Source organism: Pantherophis guttatus, chromosome 5 (assembly GCF_059756535.1).
Source record: "Pantherophis guttatus breed Tessera chromosome 5, ASM5975653v1, whole genome shotgun sequence".
Classification (NCBI taxonomy): domain Eukaryota; kingdom Metazoa; phylum Chordata; class Lepidosauria; order Squamata; family Colubridae; genus Pantherophis; species Pantherophis guttatus.
Window position 1 is genome coordinate 66,292,265 of NC_142067.1, and position 23,535 is coordinate 66,315,799.

General features: G+C 39.2%; 1 protein-coding gene and 1 long non-coding RNA gene across 2 annotated transcripts in view; one reads left to right on the top strand and one right to left on the bottom strand.

Moving 5' to 3' along the window:
* Positions 1 to 2,697, bottom strand: part of LOC148113435 (uncharacterized) — a 130,489-nt gene extending 127,792 nt beyond the window's left edge. The window contains exon 1 of the long non-coding RNA XR_015728234.1: positions 2,587 to 2,697. This is a non-coding gene — a long non-coding RNA (uncharacterized LOC148113435). The remainder of the gene's footprint in view (positions 1 to 2,586) is intronic.
* The window catches only part of DMD (dystrophin), a 2,041,544-nt gene continuing 2,020,629 nt past the window's right edge, over positions 2,621 to 23,535 (top strand). The window contains exon 1 of the mRNA XM_087871305.1: positions 2,621 to 3,270. Coding sequence (XP_087727431.1) covers positions 3,195 to 3,270 — 76 coding nt within the window. The 5' untranslated portion in view covers positions 2,621 to 3,194. The remainder of the gene's footprint in view (positions 3,271 to 23,535) is intronic.

Here is a 23,535-nt window from a genome sequence, read left to right on the forward strand (position 1 = left end):
ATGCTGTTTGATTAATGATATTAGTATTAAAAGAATAATATTGCAGTTGCATATATGTGACTAGAATGATGTGTTTAAAATTATTAACATGAATATTAATTAATATTATAGTATTATTATTATTAACAATATATGTGTAAGTGATTAAGTCTGTTTCTTTGATTTTTTAATGCAATTTAAAGAAGCTGTATGGTTATAGTTGAAAGAGATATTAATTGGAAAACACACCATATTCTATAGGTATTGGGAATATTATATGCAACAATGAAAAGAGAGAGGGAAATGGAGTGGAGTGGAAAGGAGTAGGAGAGGAGGGGAGAAAGAGTAAGGGTAGAGAGGGAAAAGGAGAGAGGGGAGTGGAGGGGAGGAGAAGAGTAGAAAGCGAAGGAGATAGAAGCGGAGAAGAAGAGAGAGGGGAAATAGAGAGGGGACAGGAGAAGGAGAGAGGGAAGGAGAGGAGAAGGAAGGAGGGAAGTAGAGAAAAGGAAAGGGGAGTAGAGAAGAGAGGGAGGAGAAAGAAGAGGAAAGGAGAAGGATGTTCTAAAAATTCTGGAGAGCTTAACTGACCTTTCTACTAAAGGGTTTCACTTTAAGAGCAACAGTTGGCTGCTGATAGTTATCATTGCATTTTAACTATTTTAATTCCTCAAGGTGCTCTGGCACCCTGCCTGATTTGTAACTCCAGTTTGCAGGTATTTCTAATCTAATAATTGGTATTTAGGGCAGCTTTTTGCAAGCAAAGAAGCTTTTTGTATTTTTGTACAGGTAATCCTTGATTTACAACAGTTACAATGGCACTGAAAAAAGTAACTTATGACCGTTTTTCATACTTAAACCATTGCAGCAAACTGTCATTAGGGCAAAGAAGCGATGCCACATGACCACCTGGTCACATGAAGCACCACAGTTGTGAAATGAGTGACATAGTTGTTAAGAATGCTGCAACGGGCATAAATGATGACCGATCATAAGTGCGAGGACCTGTCAAAAGTGCGAGGACCTGTCAGAAATCACTTTTTTCAGCCCTCTGGGTAGTCCCTATGTGCATATGGACTACTCAGAGGGCTGAAAAAGTTATTTTTGACCAGTCCTCGCACTTTTGACCAGTCCTCGCACTTACTACTGTCCTCACATTTTACGTTTTTCGCCTTATTTTGTCACCATGGTGAAGAGAAGCAGTTGTGAAATGAGAGACACGGTTGTTAAGAATGCTGCAATGGGCATAAATGTGAGGATGGTCATAAGTGTGAGGACCGGTCAGAAATGACTTTTTTCAGCCCTCTGAGTAATCCCTATGCACATAGCCATGGCCACCCGGTCACATGACCATCAAGCCATGCCCCCAAATAAGCCACACCCACAGAACTGGTTGTTAAAAAATTGAATCTCACCACTGTATGTATGTATGTGTGTGTATACATATATATATATATATATATATATATATATGTATATGTATGTATATGTATATGTATGTGTATGTGTATGTGTATGTGTATGTATATGTATATGTATATGTATATGTATATGTATATGTATATGTATATGTATGTGTATAGTTAATATTTCGGGTTTCTTCCCGTGTAATTGTGGATATATCCCTAAAAGGGTAGAAGCGACGTTTCGGCAGAATCCCATCTATATATATATGTATAATTGTCATAGTATAATTTGTCATAGTATAATTGCAAAGAATTCATGTTACTGAGTCCAAAATAAATGCATGTTTAAATTTTTAAAGTGCAAAATAGCACAGAGACCAATTCCGAGAAAGGTCGGCAGTTTGGCAGTTCGAATCTAGTATAGGTCTGCTGCATGAGCAGGGGATTGGACTAGATGACCTCCAAGGTCCCTTCCAACTCTGTTACTGTTACTTGTTAGTAGCACTATAGTTAAAATACCTGTACTTGCTTAAAATAAGTGAATGAACAAAAGCCGTTTTTAGTGTCTTTCATGGGCTGCCCAATCAAGGAGGACTTGTGGATGGTGCTTTATAAAAGCAAATTTCAATTTTCCAACAGGCACAGAGCAGTAACGATCAAGACTATAATTATCTGCACATATGGGAGAAAACAAATTCTATTTAACAGGCTTTTCCAGGAAATTCCTGATCAGTATGACTAACAACTTTCTCCTTCAGAGGACAGAAGAAGGCACAAAAGCATTAGTTCTCTTAGACATGAATTTAATCAGTGTGGAAGATTTAGTGGAGGAAGTGAAAAATAACATGATTGAAGTAGGGGGGAGAGAGAGACAGAGAGAGGAGAGAAAGAGAAGCTCCACATTCCTTGGATGTGTTGGACTTCAGGGATTTATTAATTTGGATTCCTGCATGAGGATTGAATTTGGTGGTCTAAATGTTTCCATCCAGTCTTTCAATTCTACTGTGTATATTTATGTGACAGCAGGGGTCTTTCTCTCGAACTGAAGCATTTTAAAAATGAAAAGCAAAGCAGACAAGTGTTTCAGAAGCTTTATAATATCTTTCGAGTTGGGAAAAATGCTGATTGGGCGAGTAAGTTTTACATATGAACAGTTCAGCGTGTTCCCTAAGGACTACTAACCCCCCCACCCCCACTCAAATACCTCCAAGAGATTCCTCCATTGACATTCCAATTCCGGGATTCCAGCGCCGACTGAGGCGACTAAGTAAGAAAGAAAGATGAGTGGAGCTGCAGTCGGAACATCCCTGTATGAAATGATTGCTTTTAAACTACTTAATCATTCATGTTTCTCTTTCCCTCGCTGTGCAATTTGCTCTCTAATTGCTCCTCTTTGCATTGATCTGGTGCCGAGCGGAAGGGGACTCTCTGGAGACTGCTGATTTACTGAGACCCCATTCCTTCTTCGTTTTCACCTTCCATGGCGGTCTCTCTGCCTCTATTTTTAAAGCAGACTCTCGCCGCTCAGCACCTGTTCTCGCGGCTCGGCGCTCAGAGTTTGACAGTTCTCCCGCCATTTGATCTCGAGCCAGTTTAGCCAGAGGGCTTTACCCTCGCCGCCCTCCTTTCTTTGGCTCCCTGCTGCCACGCTAGCTCTCTCCATTCTCCCTCTCCTCCCACTCTCTCTTCTCGAAAACCTCTCCTATTTAAACTTTGGTGGGTCTCGGTTTTCTGGCCTGAGGGCAGCTCCAGCCTGCCGAAGCAGAGCCAAGCGAGAGCATTTGATGTCGGATTAGGCTCGTGGGTTTGGCCATGGCTGAGGCAGGAAGACAACCTGAGGAAGCGTCTGCAGTTGACGAGTTCACTGATATTATCAAGAGCAGATCTGGTAGGACAAACAATTTGCGGATGTTACACATGTGTGTTGGATTTGTGCTTCAAAAACAAAAGCCAAAAGGATCTTTTCCATTGCGTGAAAGAGGTTCTTGATAACACACAAAAAGCTGGCTCCGAAATTGCTGTTGGGAAAATTTTCTGTGGCATGCAGCTGCCGGAGGCTCTTCTACTAAGTTAAACTGTATGTCCAACTAGAGCTGGGAATGTGGCACTTCGGGGGAAAGTCTGTGTGTGTTTAATTTCCATCCTCCTCTGGTCAAAAGGCATTTCCACTTTATCTCATTTGACAATAAGTGATCTTAAATCACTTGTTCCTGAGAAGCCAGTGGATATGTGGCTAATAATTAATGCCGGTTTAAAGAAAACAGTGGGATGTATCATGTATGGGATGGGGATGGGGATGGGGATGGGGATGGGTGTACATGGAAGACAATCCATTGAAAGAAAGAAACATTTGTTTTATTTAGCATTTTATATTATGTTACTTTTATCTCTCTGAGCAAACTGTGACTTGTTTGCTTTGGATTATTAATGCAGGAAAAAAGTCAGGAAAAAGAGATGATGATGATGATGATTATTATTATTATTATTATTATTACTACTACTACTACTACTATTATTATTATTGATCATTGCAGTGTCAGCCAGATGTTCAGACTGGGTTTGGCATGTTTGTCTACCTATCGAATCCTTACCAAGGACCTGGGATAGGCAAATCTGAATGTTGTTTATTATTATTTTTTTTATTCATTAAACATGAAACTCAGTCAACTGGACATTTAAAAATGTGTCACAAATACCATTGATTGGTGCTAATGGCTGAAGTTCTTTTTCTTCAACTCTGGTGTCTCCTGGTACAGCGATATCAATAAATTGTATGCTTCAGCCCTCGACAACTGTGATATCTGGTGTGTTGTGTTCCAAATGACGATTGTCTGTATTCGAAAGTCCTAAAATATCTTCACCATCTCAGTTTCAACAACTTTTTCCACTTTATGTTCCATATTATTATTATTGTGTTTCCCTGGAAATAAGACCCTGTCTTATATTTTTTTTCAACCCTGAAATAAGCGCATGGCCTTATTTTCAGGGAGGGCTTATTTTTCGGGGAGGGCTTATTTTTGGGAAAACTACTACTACTACTACTACTACTTCTTCTTCTTCTTCTTCTTCTTCTTCTTCTTATTATTATTATTATTATTATTATTGGTTAATCTTTGGTGAGATTCACAGCCTTTGAGGCTGGTTAATAACTCAGCAGCTCGAGTCCTAACCAAGGACCTAGGAACTGTTAAGGTATTGTTGGAGGATGTAAGCTGTTCCGAGTAAAGTAGTTTTTTGTAGAGTCAAAATGTTCAAGTCCGGTAAATTTAGAATTTCTAAATAGCGAGGTAGCCCTTTGGGTATTGCTCCAAGGGCTCCAATTACAATCGGGACAACACACGATTTCTTTTTCCACAGTCGCTCAACTTCAATTTGCAAGTCCCAGTACTTTGTGATTTTTTCTTGCTGCTTATCTTCAATCCGTGCATCACCAGGTATTGCAATGTCAATGAACCATACTTTTTTCTTTTCAACTATTGTTATGTCAGGTGTGTTGTGGACCAAGTGCTTGTCAGTCTGAATCCTAAAGTCCTACAAGATCTTGAGTTTCTTATTCTCTAAAACTTTCTAAACCTGATGTTCCCAGTGGTTTTTGCTGTATTCAAATCCAAACTTCTGGCATAATTTCCAGTGAATGATCTTAGCAACTCGGTCATGGCGTTGTAGGTAGTCAGTTTGTGAAATTTTGCTGCATCCACTGATCAGGTGGTCGACTGTCTCATCTTTCTCATTACAGAGGCGGCATTTGCTGTTGGTGATAACATATTGAATTTTTGCCTTCATGCAGTTTGTGGCTAGGGCTTTATTTTATTTTATTTTATTTTATTTTTATTTTTATTATTATTATTATTATTATTATTATTATTATTATTATTATTATTATTATTATTATTATTATTATTATTATTATTATCACAATAACAGGCTCTAGGTTTTAAGAATCTCCTAAATTGCAGCATAGGCCATTATAGCCACAAATGGAAGCAGCTATAATAGTTCACCATTGGATAAAGTTTTAGTTTCCTGGGCTGCCTCCTTGTTTTTAGCATTGGAAAAGAACCAGTTCAGGCAATTCAAGTATTAACTGTTCAGAATTCATATTTTTACAAAATAATAAGGAGGTACTTAATTATTTCTGAAAAGTTATGATAGTTAACCAGCCTAACAAAAATTAGATTACAGAGGATTAATGTCTTCTGTATCCACCCTATAAAACATAAAGTTAAGGTTTCTTTCATTTCTACGTTGAAATCCAAAATAAAGCAAAATGGAATACAAAAGACAAAGAGGAGTCTGTCTGTTGCCAGCCCCACGCTAAATTTAAACATGATGCATGGTTTGCAGTAATCACAACTTTCATGTGACTTCACTCATGTTTCCTTTAAATGAGTTATTTACTTAAATTTATTACACTGGCATATCATGGAGCCATAGGTCTGCTCATACTGTACATAGATCACATGAGGACTCTTATGTGAAAATATCCATTTGAATTTCTGTGCAGTTAGAGTTTGTAGACGTGCAGAATCATCTTAATATAGGATTGTGCAGAAAACATTTTGGGAAACATTCTTACAACTTGCAAGAACCATGACAGCATAGCTAAAATGGTTTGTTAGTGCTCTTAATTCCTGTTTTAATTCCTCACCTAACTTTGGGTTCATTTCTCCACTCTACATAACAACAACACATTCTGGTTTTCTATTTAGATGTTTGGTATCTTGGATTTCAGTCCAATTTTGGAGGTGCCCTTGAAATATATAATACAAATGCCAAAATAAATTATATGGTGATTTAATCAAAAACTATCCTGAGATGTCTTCAGGTTGTTGCATTGTTTTAGGGTCTAAGAATGACAATTTATGGGACCTTCTGTGATATTCTTTCCCTAACATGCATGCACTTCAGAGGTGGGTTTTAGCAGGTTCTGACCAGTTCTGGAGAACCGGTAGTGGAAATTTTGAGTAGTTTAGAGAACCGGTAGTAAAAATTCTGACTGGCCCTGCCCCCATCTATTCTCTGCCTCCCAAGTCCCAGCTGATCGGGACGAAATGGGGATTTTGCCTTCCCTTGGATTAGGGAGGGAATGGAGATTTTATGGTATCGTTCCCCTGCCACACCCACCAAGCCACACCCACAGAACCAGTAGTAAAAATTTTTGCAACCCACCACTGATGCCCTTGCTGCAGCTCCTTCCCCCAGCCCACTACTCAGTACTTACCAATTTGTTTACTTGCAAGCTGTCTGGGATTTGTGACTTCCTGCCAGCTCCCCCATTAACTTTGCAAATCACAGTCATGTGAGATCTTCCCTTAATGTGATCCTTCTTATCAAGGGCAATGGCTACTGCATCACCAACGCTAAGCAATGAAAGTTCTAGTCCCAGTTGCCATTATTAAAGGACGACAGACAGAGAAACAGAGAGACAGAGAGACAGACAGACATAATGTTTGTGTGTGTTTATGTATAGACATATAAGGTTCACATTCAAAAACTGTCACAAGTAAATGCCTTATTCTCCAATATGTAAATAGTATATGAACGGGATATCAGGGGTTAATTTATTCTTCACTTCTTAATGTATTCATACTTCACCACTCCCATATCTAGCTCCACCCATTGTATATATAAGGAGCTGCACGCACTCATTCCTTGCTTCTATCTGTGAATATTCAGTGAATATAGAATGCCTTGTGTAAATAAAGAGAGATATATTTGAACTATTAATTCTTAAATGATTTATTGAGTCTGATCCTGAAAACATTGCAACAAAAACAAAAAGACTTGACATTCTAGGATTGTTACTTTAAACATTACCCCCAATAACTAGTCTTCAGAGAGATTTGTTCCCTCTACAGGTTCTGATAACAAGTGATAAACCTCAGAATATAACAATGCAAGCCAAATATACATTGTTGTCCAAAGAGGGTATAATATTTGGATCTGTTTATATTGAACAGGTCCAAATAGACCTCTAGCTTCTCAATATATTACTATTTTAGTTGCTCCTCTGCAAGGAATTCAATGTTGTGAAACAAGTTTAGTAACAAACCCAGAATAAGAAATAAAGATAACTGAACTTCCATTTTTGACAATATGATCTTATTCTCAGTCCTTTTCTTATCAGAAAAAAGATTTTTAAATATTAAATTTTAAATCAGTGATTAAAAACAAGATATCAAAATAAACATTTACAGTTCGCTCATGTTGTGATATCTGATATGGAATTTTGGTTAAGAAAAGTTATTTATCTCACCTGTAACATTTAACACTAGAAAGGCAATGTAGTCATATCACCTCCCTAGAAAGAAGCTTTCCTCCCGGAATGCTTGTTACTTGCAGAATTAATTAATTTGCTTCTACATTTATTTTTAAAACCAGTTATTAATTTAAAATAAGACCCATAGCTTGATAGTCAAATCTTCTATGGATGACGATAGTCCTGTTTTCTAATACATTATGCCCATAGATTTATCTTTGTGAAGAAATTTCTTGTAAAAGAAATTGGAATATTGTTGAGGGGATTTTTCAGTATATGCATATAATTGTTATATCTTTATTTCTTTATTCCTATTTCTACAAATCTTTTTTATGCCTTCTAAATGTCTAATGTAAAGAATGATCAAAATGATAAAGAATTAGGATTGGTCCCAATTCTTGAGCTCTTGCCATATTCATTGTTTTAAAAGCCACAGATCCTTCCTTTTCAATGCATAACATAAATCCTTAGAAGAACACCCTAGTATAAATCTTGATCTTCATTAAATCTCAAGAGGATGCTCTTTGTGACTTAAAATATGTTAAACCACGTGAAGTCTGATGTGCAGGAGTGTATCTATAGGTAGTTTATTCCATGTTTAAACCAGCCTGTTATCTTTAATGTCCACTTTATATTTTGTAGGGTATGTGCCTTGACTGACATTTGATTTTTTTGTTCTTTGAAAATCTTTTTTTTACATTAGAATTAATTGCAGTCCAAATAATTGTTGTGTTACTTATTAAATGCAGGATTAATAAAAAGAATAAAAAAATATCTACAAGTAATCTTTCAACTTGTTCCTATATATTAGATACAGATACAGATTAACAGAGTTGGAAGCAGTGGTGGGTTGCTCCCGGTTCGCACTGGTTCGCAAGAACCGGTAGTAAAAATTTGTAATAGTTCAGAGAACTATAACATTGGCTGGCCACACCCCCGAACCGGTCCCCGGTCCAGTCGCCGCTCGCTTACCCCGCCCACCTCATCAGAGGCTTTTTAAAAAAAAACTTTTAAAAGCATTTTTTCTACAACCTCTTCAGACAAAGAGATTGTAGGGAAAAAAATGCCTTTAAAAGCCTCTGGCGATCCCAGCTGAGTTGCCTGATCGTCAAAGGCTTTTAAAAGCATTTTTTTCTGCAATCTCTTAAGGTTGTAGAAAAAATGCTTTTAAAAGTAAAAAAAAAAAGTTGGCCATACCCACCCAGTCACCTTACCCTCCCCACCAAACCACACCCACAAAATAAGCCACACCCACAGAACTGGTAGTAAAAATTTTTAGAACCCACCCCTGGTTGGAAGGGACTTTGTAGGTCATCCTTTATCTTTATCTTTTATTAGATTTGTATACCGCCTTTCTCCTTTCGGACTCAGGGCGGTGAACAGCCAAAATAAAAACATTTGTACACAAAAGTTAAAATAATTTTAAAAATAATTAAATGAAATTTGGCCCATAATTTAAACATTTCAATTAAAAATCAGTATCAAACTTTAAAACCAACATGGTCTAGTCCAACCTCCCACCCAAGCAGACCCTACACCATTTTTGACAGATGGCAGTCCAGTCTCTTCTTGAAAGCTTCCAGTGATGAAGCTCCCACAACCTCTGAAGACAAGCTCTTCCATCGATTGATTGCTCTTACTGTCAGAAAATTTCTCCTTATTTCCAGGTTGAATCTCTCCTTGTTCAGTTTCCATCCATTATTCCTTGTCTGGCCTTTAGGTGCTTTGGAAAATAGGTTGACCCTCTCCTCTCTGTGGCAGCCCCTCAACTGCTATCATGTCTCCCCTGGTCCTTCTCTTCACTAGACTAGCCAAGTCCAGTTCCTGCACTATTCATTGTATGTTTTAGCCTCCAGTCCCCTAATCATCTTGGTTGCTCTTCTCTGCACTCTTTCTAGAGTCTCAACATCTTTTTTATAGTGTGGTGACCAAAACTGGATGCAGCACTCTAGGTGTGGTCTTATTTAGACTTTATAGAATGGTATTAGTACCTCACTTGATCTTGACTGTATCCCTCTGTTAATGCAGTTTAAGATTGCATTGGCTTTTTGGCTGCCACTGCATACTGCTGGCTCATATTTAATTGGTTGTCCACTAAGACTCCAAGATCTCTCTCACAGTTACTGCTATTAAGCCTAGTTTCACCCAGTCTATATGTGTACTTTTGGTTTTTCTTACCTAAGTGTAAGACTTTACTTTTCTCTACATTGAATTTCATTTTGTTAGATAGGACTCTGTGTTCAAGTCTGTCAAGATCCATCTTGAGCCTATCATCTAGGATGTTAGCTATTCCTGCCAGCTTAGTATCATTTGCAAATTTGATGAGTTCCCCTTCTATTCCCTCATCTAAATCATTTATGAAGATATTGAAAAGTACTGGGCCTAAGACTGAACCTTCTGGTACCTACTGTTTACTTCCCTCCATATAGACATAGACCCATTAAGGACTACTTGTTGAGTACGGTTTGTCAGTCAGTTACAAATCCATCTGAGCCATTAGTTCAGAGTGTAACATAATATAAATATTTCTTTTGAAGTCAGAGAGTCTACAACACAGCTTTAGGCATTGTGTTACATCTGGAATAACTTAATTATTCTGTCAGGATATTCTGACGGTTATGATTCTTTGTTTCACCTCAGCTCTGTGTTTTCTAATTACAATTTTAAGTTTCACATTTCACATTCATGCTTTCGTTTTTAACTCTAGTATGCTTTAAACAATAGTCAATTACCATATTTTTTGGTGTATAAGATGCACTTCCTTCCCTCCAAAAAAGTGGGTGGAAATGTCTGTGCGTCTTATACAGTGAATGTTGCCGAAGCCCCACCCACTCGCCAGGCCCCACCCTTCGGCCTCTGCCTCCCAGCAATTTACCTCCTTGCAGCAAACAGCAAACAGCCTGGTCAGCTTCAGCACAGCCTGATTTAGCACAAGCAGCTTATTGGTGGTTGGATTGACCTCCCAGAATACCGCCTATCAGCTGTTCCAGGCTGCAGGTATCACCACTGCCCATTGCCACCATCGCTGCCCATCACTGCTGCTGCCTATCACCGCCTCCACATGCCCCATTTTCGGCCTATGGGCACCCAGTTTTTGGCCTCTACATGTCCCGGTTTTGGCCCGTTCCAGGCAGTGGGAATAGGCAGTGGTGGCAGCAATCCCCATCGCCTGGAACAGGCTGAAAACAGGATGCATGGAGGCCAAAAATGGGGCTTGTGGAGGCTGAAAATGTGGTGCATGGAGGCAGTGATAGGCAGCAGCAGCAATGGACAAGCAATGGTGACAACGGGCGGTGGCAATCCCCGCAGCCTGGAACAGCTGATGGGCAGTATTACGGGAGGCCGATTCAACCACCAATCAGCTGCTTGTGCTAAATCAGGCTATGCTGAATCTTACCAGGTTGTTTGCTGCAAGGAGGTAAATTTCTGGGAGGCAGAGGCAGATTTTTTCCCCCTTGTTTTTCTCCCCAAAAGCTAGGTGCGTCTTTTATTTCAGAGTGTCTTATAGTCCAAAAAATACGTTAGATTACAATTATTACCAGATAAATTACATTATACCTTATTGTCATATAGTTGCAGAAATCATGGTATGGAAATGTCCTTAACTAACTTTTTTCTGAGATTAGTCAAGGCTATTTTTAAAAATGTGCTGAACAACAGTGTATATTCATACTATAGCCTATTAATAGTCAACAAATGTGAAACAACTAATGTATAAAATATCATTGGTTTGGCATCTAATTTGTTTAAGTAGTTATCTTTATATAACTTGCTAGATCACTATGTAGTTGGCAGACCATTGAAGGCGTGGTTAAGATCTATAAGCAGAAATATGAGAAGCGGCATCCCAGCAAGTTAGTACAGAATGTACTAACAGAACTTAGTGTCCAAGAATGTTACACCAATTTATTCAAAGGACGTGTAGTTTATTATGAAAAGGAATTTATGTTGAATCTTGTATGGTTTCTTTCAGTTGTTTTATGCTGTCACTAGTGTTGACAGCATAAACACCACTTTGTTGGTGCCTAGTTACCATGTTTTTTGGCAGCTTTTTTTTTTATTGCTGACCATTCTGAACATAACTGCCTTTTCCAGTGAATTTAATCACATGACATGGCCTAGATAAGTAAGGCGGAATTTTGATTTTGTTTCCCAGTGATATGTCTGGTTTTATATGTTCCAATACATCTGTCTGTCACCTTTGCTGTCTAAGGAATGTGAAGGAGTCTGGATGAATACCACAATTCAAATGAGTCAATTTTCTTCTTGTCTAGTTTTTTTTATGATTCAACTTTTGCAACTGTAAATAGCTAAAGGAAACATGATAGTGCAAACTAGTCTGCATTTAGTTGCCAGGCTATGTCCTTGCTTTTCCATACATGATTGATGCTCATCATCACTATGTGAGATAGCATGATTCAATGCTTTATTTTTGGATTACATTTACTGTTTTGATCAATCCACAATCCTTAAAATGTGAATTGTTGCACACATTTGATCTCTTCACCATCAGTTGTTGTGATATTTCCATTCCTCACAGTGGTAATGAGCTTGGTCTTTTTGATATTTAGAAAGAGGCCAAATTACTTGCTTCTTTAATCCTTTTGATTAGATTTTCAGGTTTGTTGGTTTCTGAGAGGAGTGTTGTGTTATCAGTATATCAGAGATGCTTATGTTCTTTCCTCCAATCTTTGTTTTGATTTTTTTTTAATTCTTCAAGTTCCAGCTTCCTCACGATCACTTTGGCACATAAGTTGAACAAGAAATCTTACTGCACTCCTTTATCTTAAATCTGTCAGTATTTTCATATAGTTTTTGCACGGTGGTTTCTTGATTTGTGCATAAGGACTGCATCAACTTGACCAGATGTATTATCACCCCCAGATCTTCTAGGTCTGTCTGTTGTTTGTCATGATCACAATCAAAGCTTTCTTATAGTCAATAAGGCAGATATAGATGTTATTTTGCTATTCTTCATATTTTTGCATGATCCAGTATAATTTGCAATATAGTCACAAGTACCATAACCTGCTCTGAAGCCAGTTTGAATATCTGGCAATCTCTTTTGATGATTGATGCCAGATGTTATTGTATAATCTTAAAGAGAATCTTGCTAGTGTAGGGATGAAAGCAATCAGGCAGTAATTGATCATCAAACTTTTTAGTGTGATCTTGTACTGTTTGAAAATATGCATGCTGCTTTTAATATTAGATGACTAAATAAAGTCCAGGGATGATCATTTTTATCATTTCAATTTCATTCAGTTTTACATTCAATTTCAATCATTAAATATATTTCCCAAAACATCTTAACAATATATTTCCACTTATTCAAATATATATTTATAAAGCACATCTTAATCCTTTCTCATTTTACCCAATTTGATTAGTTCTTAAAATATTCTTAATTTGTCTTCTTTTCTCTTTTTAATTATGTTTCAAATATATAGTTTGAAATATTCCAAATATTACATTTCCCCCAACTGATTTATTCATATTGTTAAAACTTATCATTCTATAAACCTCCAATATTATTGAGCATGTGACATTTATTACAGTTTTCCCTTCATTTCTACTTTTCTTTTCCTTTTTCATATCTTTTCATTATTAATATTTTGTATCTTAAAATCGTGAAATCTTTGCCCTTTATTTCCCATTGTTTTCCATCCCTTTTCCCTCTTTCTTATATTTCTACTGTAAATCCCAGTGTAACCATTTATGTTTTTAATGTTTTTTTCTTCTCCTCCACCCTCTTTTTCTTCTTTGCCTTTTGTTTTCCCTTCTTCTTCCTTTCTTTTGTATTTTAAAATTCTGCACTCTCCTATTCTGTCCTATATTTCCCATTGTTTCTCCTTTCTCTTTCCTTTTTTGTGTCTTTTCATTGTTAATCTCAGTATGCTTATTTTGTATTTTAAAATAATAAAATCTTTTATTTTGTCCTTTATTTCTTATTATTTTCCATCTCTTTTCCCTCTTTCTTATCTTTCCACTGTAAATCTCAGTGTAATCATTTAAGTTTTTTATATTTTGCCTGTTCCACCCTCTTTTCCTTCTTTGTTACTTTTCTTTTTGTCCTTACTTAATATTACAATTGTTTAATTTTCCATAGTCAGTCTCTTTGTCTTTGTCTTCTTCATTATCCATCTCTCTTTTTGTTTCTCATTAGTCATTTCCTTTTCATCTTCAGTGCATTCTAGCTCTGTCTTTGCCTCCTCAGATTTTGATTTTCCATGCAAATTTATAATCATTTCCTTTATTTCCAAACACATCGTTTTTATCAGTTCATTAAGTTCCTGTTCCATTTTATTCTTTCCGGGTTGAATTGTTCCAGTTTTAAGTTGCATTAAGGTCCCTCTTTTATAATCATCAAAGTCTATCCTCTTGTAGGCAAAACGTATCCTCCTTAGTTCTCGCCAGTTATCTTTTTAAAAGTTCAAGGTTTTATTTTCCCCCCTCATTTCTTCAAAGGTTTTCTCAAAGTAAACAATTCCATGTCATGCTCTTCCTTCTCCTGCAGATGTCTCTCTATAATTTATTTATTTATTTTATTGGATTGATATACCGCCCTACTCCCGAAGGACTCAGTGTGGTGAACAGCCAAAAAGATAAAACACACAAACTACAAAATTTAAAAGACAATATAAAAACCCATTAGATAATTTGGCCCAAAACAAATTAAAACACCCCTAATATTTTAAAACAAATTTAAAATTTACAATTTAAAAGGGAAGTTAGGCCAGGCCAGCCTGCTGAAATAAAAAGGTCTTGCGGGCACGGCGGAAGGTGCGTAAATCCGGGATCGTCCATATCTCTGGGGGGAGCTCATTCCAGATGGCAGGTGCTCCCACAGAGAAGGCTCTACCCCTGAGGGCCGCCAGTTGACACTGTTTGGCTGAGGGCACCCTGAGGAGCCCCTCTCTATGTGAGCGTACTGACCAGTGAAAGGCTACTGGTGGCAGAAGATGGTCCCGTAAGTAACCAGGTCCTAAGCCATGGAGCGCTCTAAAGGTGGTAACCAAAACCTTAAAGCGCACCCTGAAGACGACCGGGAGCCAGTGCAGCTCGCTCAGGAGAGGTGTTACATGGGATCGCCACGTTGCTCCCATAACCACCCGCACGGCCGCTCTCTGAACCAGTTGGAGCCTCCGGGTGCTCCTCAAGGGGAGCCCCATGTAGAGAGCATTACAGTCCAGGTGGGAAGTGACGAGGGCATGAGTGACCGTGCGTAAGGAGTCCTGGTCCAGAAAGGGACGCAACTGGCGAATCAGGCAGACCTGATAAAATAAACCTGATAATCCATAGTTCCACTTGACTAATTAACAAATTGCCATTTTATTTGTAATCCACATCCGTATTTATGTCATAAAAGAGAAAAAAGCCAGTTTTCACATCTTCTTTCACCTTTAATTCTTTATTCTTTATTCAGGTTCTTCTATGGCGCGCTTGTCATTCTCACTTTCTCTTTCAATCCGCCATCTCCTCCCGCCGCTATTTAGCCACAATTTCCACGCCGGGGTAATAGTTTAATAGTTAGTAATAGTTTAATAGTTAAAAATATTTAGAATTTTCTTTTTATTGTCTGTGGGTTAGCTAATCACTCACCCAACACCAGCACTCTGTCCAAATCTTCCCTCCTGCACATTGCTTGGTCCAAAGGCTCCAGCTTCCTGGTGATTCACTGTGATCGCCACCCCCGTCACCGGCTCAGAGAGTTTCTTGGGCTATCCAAGGGACTTGCCTGTCCCTCTTTAGATACCGAGCTGCCTCTCTTTCTTCACTGTCCCTACAGGACAGCTTTGGTCTGAAGACCGCCCGGTGTCGGTTCATCTGGCTGGTTTTGGTGAGCTCGTCGGAGCGCGGCATTTTCCCAGCCAGTCATGCCACGCCACTTCTGGATTCTCCTAAAGGATATATTTAGGGATTTGTTTGCTTTACTTTTTCATTGCATTTTATAAAGTTTTCTAGCGTAAACAAACATCTTAATTGCTAAAAGATACTTCAATATGTAAAAAAACATGAGAATGTGAGTATATATTTGCTCTAATCTTGCTACAACATAATTGTAGTTTGTAAACCTTTTTAGTGGATTGCATTTAAATACATACTTGGTTTTTCTCCCTTTTCAGGGAAAATGGGGTGCACAGATGCCCCAGGAGCAGGGGTGAAAAGTCCAAGAAACCAACTTTCACACTTTACACACACGCAATTCCACATACAGCTTTGTGAGATTTTGTGTGTTTGTGTAGTTAGAGTGAAACACTACAGAAACACACAAAATCTCAGAAAGCTGCACAAATATTATTTTATTTTTATTTTTATATGAAAGCAGCTAAATTTAAAACTTCCTAAACTTTAAAAGGCTAGGTCTAAAAAAAGAACAACTAAAAAAAACCCCAATTAACTATTTTTTTAAAGCTCCCAAAGGGGAAAAAAACTTACAGGCAGGCAGGCAGGCAGGCAGGCAGATAGAGCTGCTCACCGATGAGCTTGATTGCAGGCAAGGAGATTCAGCTGCTTGCTGATGCAATGGATTGCAGGGATTACAGCAAGCGAAGCAAGGTAGGCATTGCAACCAGCGGCTCAGGATTCAGTCCAAAGAGCGAAGGTAAGCAAGCTGGAGGCTGGGGGGGAAGGGATTTTTGCTACCGGTTCTGCGAACTGCCCGCCGCCATCGCTACCTACTCGCCCGAGCTGGTCCGAACTGGGAGCATTTTCAGGGAATTGCAAAAACAACCAAAATAGCTAATTTGCTGCTAAATGAGCAGGTAGGTATTGTTGCATTATTTCCATTTCCATGACCCATCTATTTTTTTTTAAATCTGATGTTTCCTTGACAACAAACCTAATCCTAAATGTTATTTCTATAAATACATTAAACAAGATATTACAGTACATGTTGCTAAGTAAAACTATGACCTGATATGTCAGTGGTAACCTTTCGCTCTCTACTTTATTATCAGTTCTCAGTGACTTGATAGATTTAATTTACAAAATCTAGTACAAGTACTCTATAAAAATGTTATATAAGTAGTCTACAGTATCCCTGATGTAAAACTAATAAAATTATATCTGTTCTTGATAGTCACCATTGTCCTTTCCAGAGATGGGTTTCAGCAGGTTCTGACCAGTTCTGGAGAACCGGTAGCAGAAATTTTGAGTAGTTTGGAGAACCGGTAGTAAAAATTCTGACTGGCCCTGCCTCCATCTTTTCTCTGCCTCCCAAGTCCCAGCTGATCAGAAAGAAATGGGGATTTTGCAGTAACCTTCCCCTGGAGCGGGGAGGGAATGGAGATTTTACAGTATTCTTCCCCTGGAGTGTGGTGGGAATGGAGATTTTACAGTATCTTTCACCTGCCATGCTCACTAAGCCATGCCCACCAAGTCATACCCTCAGAACCAGTAGTAAAAAAATTTGAAACCCACCTTTCCCTTTATGCAAAATATTTTAGAAATATTCAGGAACATATGTTGAAATGCTATTTAAATGGGACCTTGCTGCAGTTACAGCTATAAATGACATTTTGCAGTATTCTATTAGGCAATATATATATATATATATCATTTATAATAGGGAATAGATAATTCTACTTAATTATCATAATTTCAGAATTATCAGTAATTTCAGAAATAATCTTCAATTAGCTGGACTCCTAATTTTTTTTTTATAAAACTGTACCATATTTATACCCCATTGTGCTAATAACCACACTTTCAACAACTAATCTAGGCCTAAACAACCAGAGAATAATCTCAAAATAAAACAAAATAAATCTTTCATGACTCCTTATGTTTCAAAATGAAAGCCACATTTTTGATTGGTGTAGTTTCTTTAACTTCTAGTAAATTATAATGCAAATCACTTGTAGACTACCTTAGGGCAACATATGGATTAACAGATTCCTTATTCACACTTTTAGTTCCCTTGCCTTGTCCATACTAAATTTCTATGTGAGTGTCAGGTTCCGGTAGAGAAAGAAGACTGCCAAACACAATGCTGGTTTAAAGCTGTTCCTTTACTCCTCCTCCGGCACGAACTGACCATCACAAGTACAAGCCTCAAAGTGACTATTTTGTCAGAGCTGTGTGCTCAGTGCTCCCCACCACCTTTAAACATACCGTGCTGCCCCTCCCACAAGCGGTTCCCCATTTCCCCTCCCACGTGACCCCTGTGGTGCTTGCTGCATAGGCATCCGTTTCCCAGCTGGGCCTGCCGGACTGAATCCACTGTTCCATGGCTGCTGTGATTACGTCATCACAGCCGGCTGCCTCTCAGCTGTTTCAATGCCTCCAGGGTGACCTCCTGGGGCTCCCCATGCACCCAGTCTGGTCCTGGCCATGAATGCCATTGCTGCGGCTGCTTCCTGCCTTGCAGCTGCTCCCGAAAGGTGGGTGTTGGCACGATGAACGATGTCCTCTGCCTGAATGGCAGCTTTGGGCCATTGACGCTCTGGAGCTGACGTGTGGCCCCCCTACCATGGAGACAGCATCTGGAAGACAAAGACTAGGGTGAGTTGATATGAGGCGGGTGCCCCTCTCCCCACAGTTTAGCCGGATGCTTCCAGTGGAATTTGGCTACCAACTGAGGGGTCTTACATCATCATTCCGCACCCATAAGGCTTCTGAGAGGGGGTATCTTTCCATAGGATGTGATATTGTAGCCATCCCCTATGCCACTCGGCGTCTAGTACCTTCTTTTTGGGGGGGGATTTTTGCAGCTGCTCCCGAAAGGTGGGTGTTGACATCTGCACGATGTCCTCTGCCTGAATGGCAGCTTTGGGCCATTGACGCTCTGGAGCTGACGTGTGGCCCCCCTACCATGGAGACAGCATCTGGAAGACAAAGACTAGGGTGAGTTGATATGAGGCGGGTGCCCCTCTCCCCACAGTTTAGCCGGATGCTTTCAGTGGAATTTGGCTACCAACTGAGGGGTCTTACATCATCATTCTGCACCCATAAGGCTTCTGAGAGGGGGTATCTTTCCATAGGATGAGATATTGTAGCCATCCCCTATGCCACTCGGCGTCTAGTACCTTCTTTTTTGGGGGGGGGATTTCCCCCCCCCAAACATAGACATAAAAAAAAAATCTTTCAAGAATGAAGTCTTGGTCCGGTCACAAATAGGTAGACTGATTTTACAAATAAAAACAAATATTTTTAACATAAATTCAAACATCCTAATTTAAGTCTTTCTATTATATCGCCATAAATCTTAATTTCCTACTAAACATTGCTCATTTTTATATTCAATTATAAATCAAAATTCAATACAGCTCTTTCTAAATTTTTCTCCATTGCTTCTTTTAACATCAACATTAAAACACAAAAACGATCTAATCTCTTAATCTATATATTTACCTTATAATTTTATCACCACAAATCTTAATTTCCAAATGTATACAACTCAATTTTTATTTCAATTTATTAATCAAAATTATTTCTATTCTTCTTGGTTTCTAGACCCATTTCATCCAATCTTTAAATCTTGAACTTTTACACAGACATCTCAAAATTTTTCATTTCATTTTAGTTGTCATCCAACAATTTCTTTTTCACCCCTTATTAATAATTGTTCTCCAATGTATACCTCCAACTGTTACCTATACCTATACCTCCAACTGTTATTTTGCTGATTTCCAGCATAATTTATTTTGGCTGATTTTCAACATTCTTCTCTCTAACTCCACCTATTATTTGGCTGATTTCCAGCTTGGCATATTTGGCTGAGTTTTCAGCATATTTTCCTCCATAACTCCAACTATTATTTGGCTGATTTCCAGCATTTTCCATTATTTTGGCTAATTTCCAACATGCTTTATTTTGGCTGATTTTCAGCATTCTCCTCGATAACTCCACCTATTATTTGGCTGATTTCCAGCATTACTTATTTTGGCTGAGTTTTCAGCATATTCTCCTCCATCACTCCACCTATTATTTGGCTGATTTCCAGCATTTTCCAGTGTTTTGGCTGATTTCCAGCATGCTTTATTTTAGCTGATATCCAGCATATACTCCTCCTTACTCCCAACAATTATTAAGCTGATTTACCAGCATCATTTATTTTAGCTGATTTCCAGTTTATTCTCCTCCACATCTCCATCTTTTATTTAGCTGATAACCGGCATATCTTATTTTAAGTATTACCTTTTCAATATGTTTATCTATTAATCCACTATTTCCAAATATATTCTTCCAGGGTGTTTCCCCATCTGTTTCTTCGTACTAGTCATTTCCAACATATGTTAAATTCAATCTCTTAAATTCAACTGTTACTTCAATCTGTGCACCTTATTGTATCATATATAATCATTAACAGTTAATCATAGTTATCCTTCACCACTTTGTTGACAAGTTAAAACTAAAACATGTTACATCAAATTATGCTTTTATAAAATATCACTTTTAATCACCTTAACTTCCAACTTCTATTTTAGTGATCTTCTTTTATTTTCTATCTTTATTACACCATAGGCACCTCTTGTTTTTATTTAAAACTCATTTAACCATTTAACCATTTAGACAATTAGACATTTAAACATTGCTTTTTAATTTTATCTATTTTATTTTTTCATTTCCTTATCTTTCCATAAGTATTTCAATTCATAGTCAATAATTCCTTGCTTAAAACTCTGTATATCATTTTTAATTCTGTTGTAAAGTCTGTTTCCTGTAAAGTCCATCAGCTCTGCTTTTATTCCTGCGCCAGTCCTTTTGTTGCTACGCCAATTAGCTAAAAGTTTATTAGTTCCGTTGTATTTCTTCTTTCTTTGTAAAACCATCAGTAGGCAGAATAGGAATCTCCAAAATTCAAAAGTCCATAGTTATTTTCAAAGTAATCCAAAATAAATAGCAAGTCAAAATGGTTCTTTTTCAGAAGAGAGCGAGTTTCTACAGTCCACACTTTCACTTAGTCACAGATTCAATCGCCATTTTGAAGCAATTATGTAGCTATCCATTTGATCTCTTTGTCTGGCTTTTGAAGGTGCCAAGTCCTTAATTATTGCTTTTCTCTTTTCCAAAAATCAAATCTGTTTCAATTTAACAAAAGAAATTCAAATATCCAGTTCTAATTAGTTAATAGTCAGTTCATTCCAATCAATCAGTGCTGAAATAGATTTCTTAAAGAGTCTTTAACTCCTTTCATTACTTTATAAAATCTTCAAGCCCACAGATCTTCAACCGCTAGTTAAAGCTGGGGGTCTTATTTGTAAACATCAATACACAATCGTTGTTTCTCGCCTGGGTTGGTGTCACTCACCCGGCTTCAAAGCACCTCGCCCTTTCTTCCTTCCACCTGTACATTTCTTGTCCCGGTTTGTCCCGGCTTCATGGCAGCTGCCATGGCTGCCGTCCCCTGCTGCCAACTCAGAGGGTTTCCTCTGGCCTCCAAGGAACTTGCCTGTTCCTCTTGGCCGCCCAAGGGGTACCTCTCTTTCCCCTGTCCCTACAGGACAGGATCGGTCCGCAGACCTGCCGGCAGTGGTTTGCCAGTCGGGGTTTTCATGAGGCTCATCAGAGCCCGCTATTTCTCCGACTGCATTGCCGGAAGTGCCAGCGTCTAGTAACCTCTTCATTTCATAGTGTTGTTCCCTGCCCACCATGACGGATGGAGGTGGTTGAGTAGGTGTTCCCCAGATCTGGGACATGTAGGCAGGATGGAGCAGGCTGCAGTGGAACACCGGGTGAGTTTTGTCCAGCAACCAGGACAAGTTGGAGTTGTACTGTGATGGGATTGATAATCATTACAATGGGGAATGGCCCAATGAATTTCAGGCCTAATTTTTTACAGGGCACGTTCAGATTTAAGTATTTCATGGAGAGGTATACTTGCTGTCCTATCTGGAAAGGGGGCTCCGGTAATCTCCGGTGTTTTTTAGCTTGCTGTTTATACCCTGAAGCCACTTGCTGCAACGCCTCTTTCACTACTGTCCAGACCCACTGCGTTTGTGCTACCCAACTTTGGACCCCCACATCTTCTGGGGCCACCTGGGGGCATTCGGGTATCAGAATGAATTCCCGCCCTATAGCTACCTGGAAGGGGGTGAACCCTGTACTGGTGTGAACAGCATTATTTTATGCTACCTCAGCGAAGGGGAGTAGGTCAGCCCAATCGGTCTGCTGATGTTCAATGTAGCAGCGTAAATACCGCTCTACCATTGCATTTGTCCTTTCGACAGCCCCGTTGGTAGTGGGGTGGAATGCTGAACTAAGGCCTTGTGAGGAGCCCACCCTGATCAGGAATTCCCACCAGAAGTTTGCAGTGAATTGCACTTCCCGATAGGATATCACCCTTTGGGGAATGCCATGGAGCCAATACACATGAACCATAAACAATTTTGCCAACTTCCTGGCTGATGGAAGGCCGGGGCAGGCTATGAAATGTGCCTGCTGTCAGCGTTCCAGAAAAAAAAACCTCTCTCCAAGTAAAGACACAGAAGCAAGCATTTTCCAAAGTTCTCTTTACTAGAATAGGCAAACTGGCACATCTGGGAAATCCCGAATCTGAAAAGCCTGGGCTTTCCTTCAGTAATTCAAAGCTCACAAAACCATCCCATTTCTCCCCAGTTGGTCACATGCTCCAATCAATGTCCATTCCACCTCGACTCAGCCCTGACCTTGACTGATAGGAAGAATGCTATTATGTCTACTAATTCTCCTCTCCTAAATCCCCCCTCCTACTTTCCCACACACGAGGAGATGGCAGCATTGAAGCTTCCGGCGTAATATGGATTCCAAGGCTGACAGGCATCCCCCCCCTTGCAGAAAAATCACATCCTAAAAATAAAACAGACAAACACAAAAAAAGGGGTTAACGCTAGCACCAATCCCTTCAACCCCCCCTCCCTCCCCCAAGAGGACTTTTTGGTTTGTCAGGAAATTTGTCATGAAACTGTTTCACAAGCGCATCAGCCTTCACATCCCAACTTTTAACCCAAGTAGCTTCAACCAAAGGGTAACCTTTCCAGTGCACCAAATATTGTAATTGCCCCCTGTAGAGTCTAGAGTCTAGGATTTTCTTCACCTCATAATGAGTCTCTCTTTGTACTACTAAAGGAGGGGGCGGAGCAGCTGGCAAAGGTCTGAGGGTAGATTCTCTGACTGGTTTCAATAAACTACTGTGGAAAACGGGGTGTATATTCCCTAATATGCGAGGGAGTCTAAGTTGGACAGTCACCGGATTAATCACTTTCACTATAGGAAAGGGACCAATGAATTTGGGTCCAAACTTCTTGCTAGGCAACCTCAATCTTAGGTACTTGGTTGACTAATACACCTTATCACCTATTCGGAAAGGTGGTTAGAGACCCCATTGTTTGTCATCCTGGGCCTTATATTTTTCCGCTGACTCCGCTAAAGCTTTTTTAGTATTCTCCCAACCCTTTTTCAATGAGGTCATCCAGTCCGTTAAGGACATGGAAGTGGGCGGCTCTCTAGGCAACTCAGGCATCGGCACAAAATCCATGCCCGTAGTTATTTGAAAAGGGGTCAACCCAGTATTGCTGTGTACTGCATTATTATAAGTGACTTCTGCGAATGGTAGTAAGTCCGCCCAGTTCTCCTGTTGATAATTCACATAACACCTAATGTACTGTTCCACCATTGCGTTTAATTTTTCAGCCGATCCATTAGTTGACGGGTGAAAAGCCGAGCTAAGTCCCTGGGATGGCCCAATGGATCACAGAAATTCCCTCCAGAACTTAGCGGTAAACTGGTCCAATATTATTCTCCTTGGGACTCCATGTAGCCTGTAGATGTGTTTTGCCAGAAATAGCTTTGCCAGTTTTTTAGCCGAGGTAGTCTGCTGCAGGCAGTGAAATGGACTTGCTTGGAGAATAAATCAATGACAGTCGAAATGACCCGGTTGCCCCCACTGTCCGGGAGCTCAACTATGAAGTC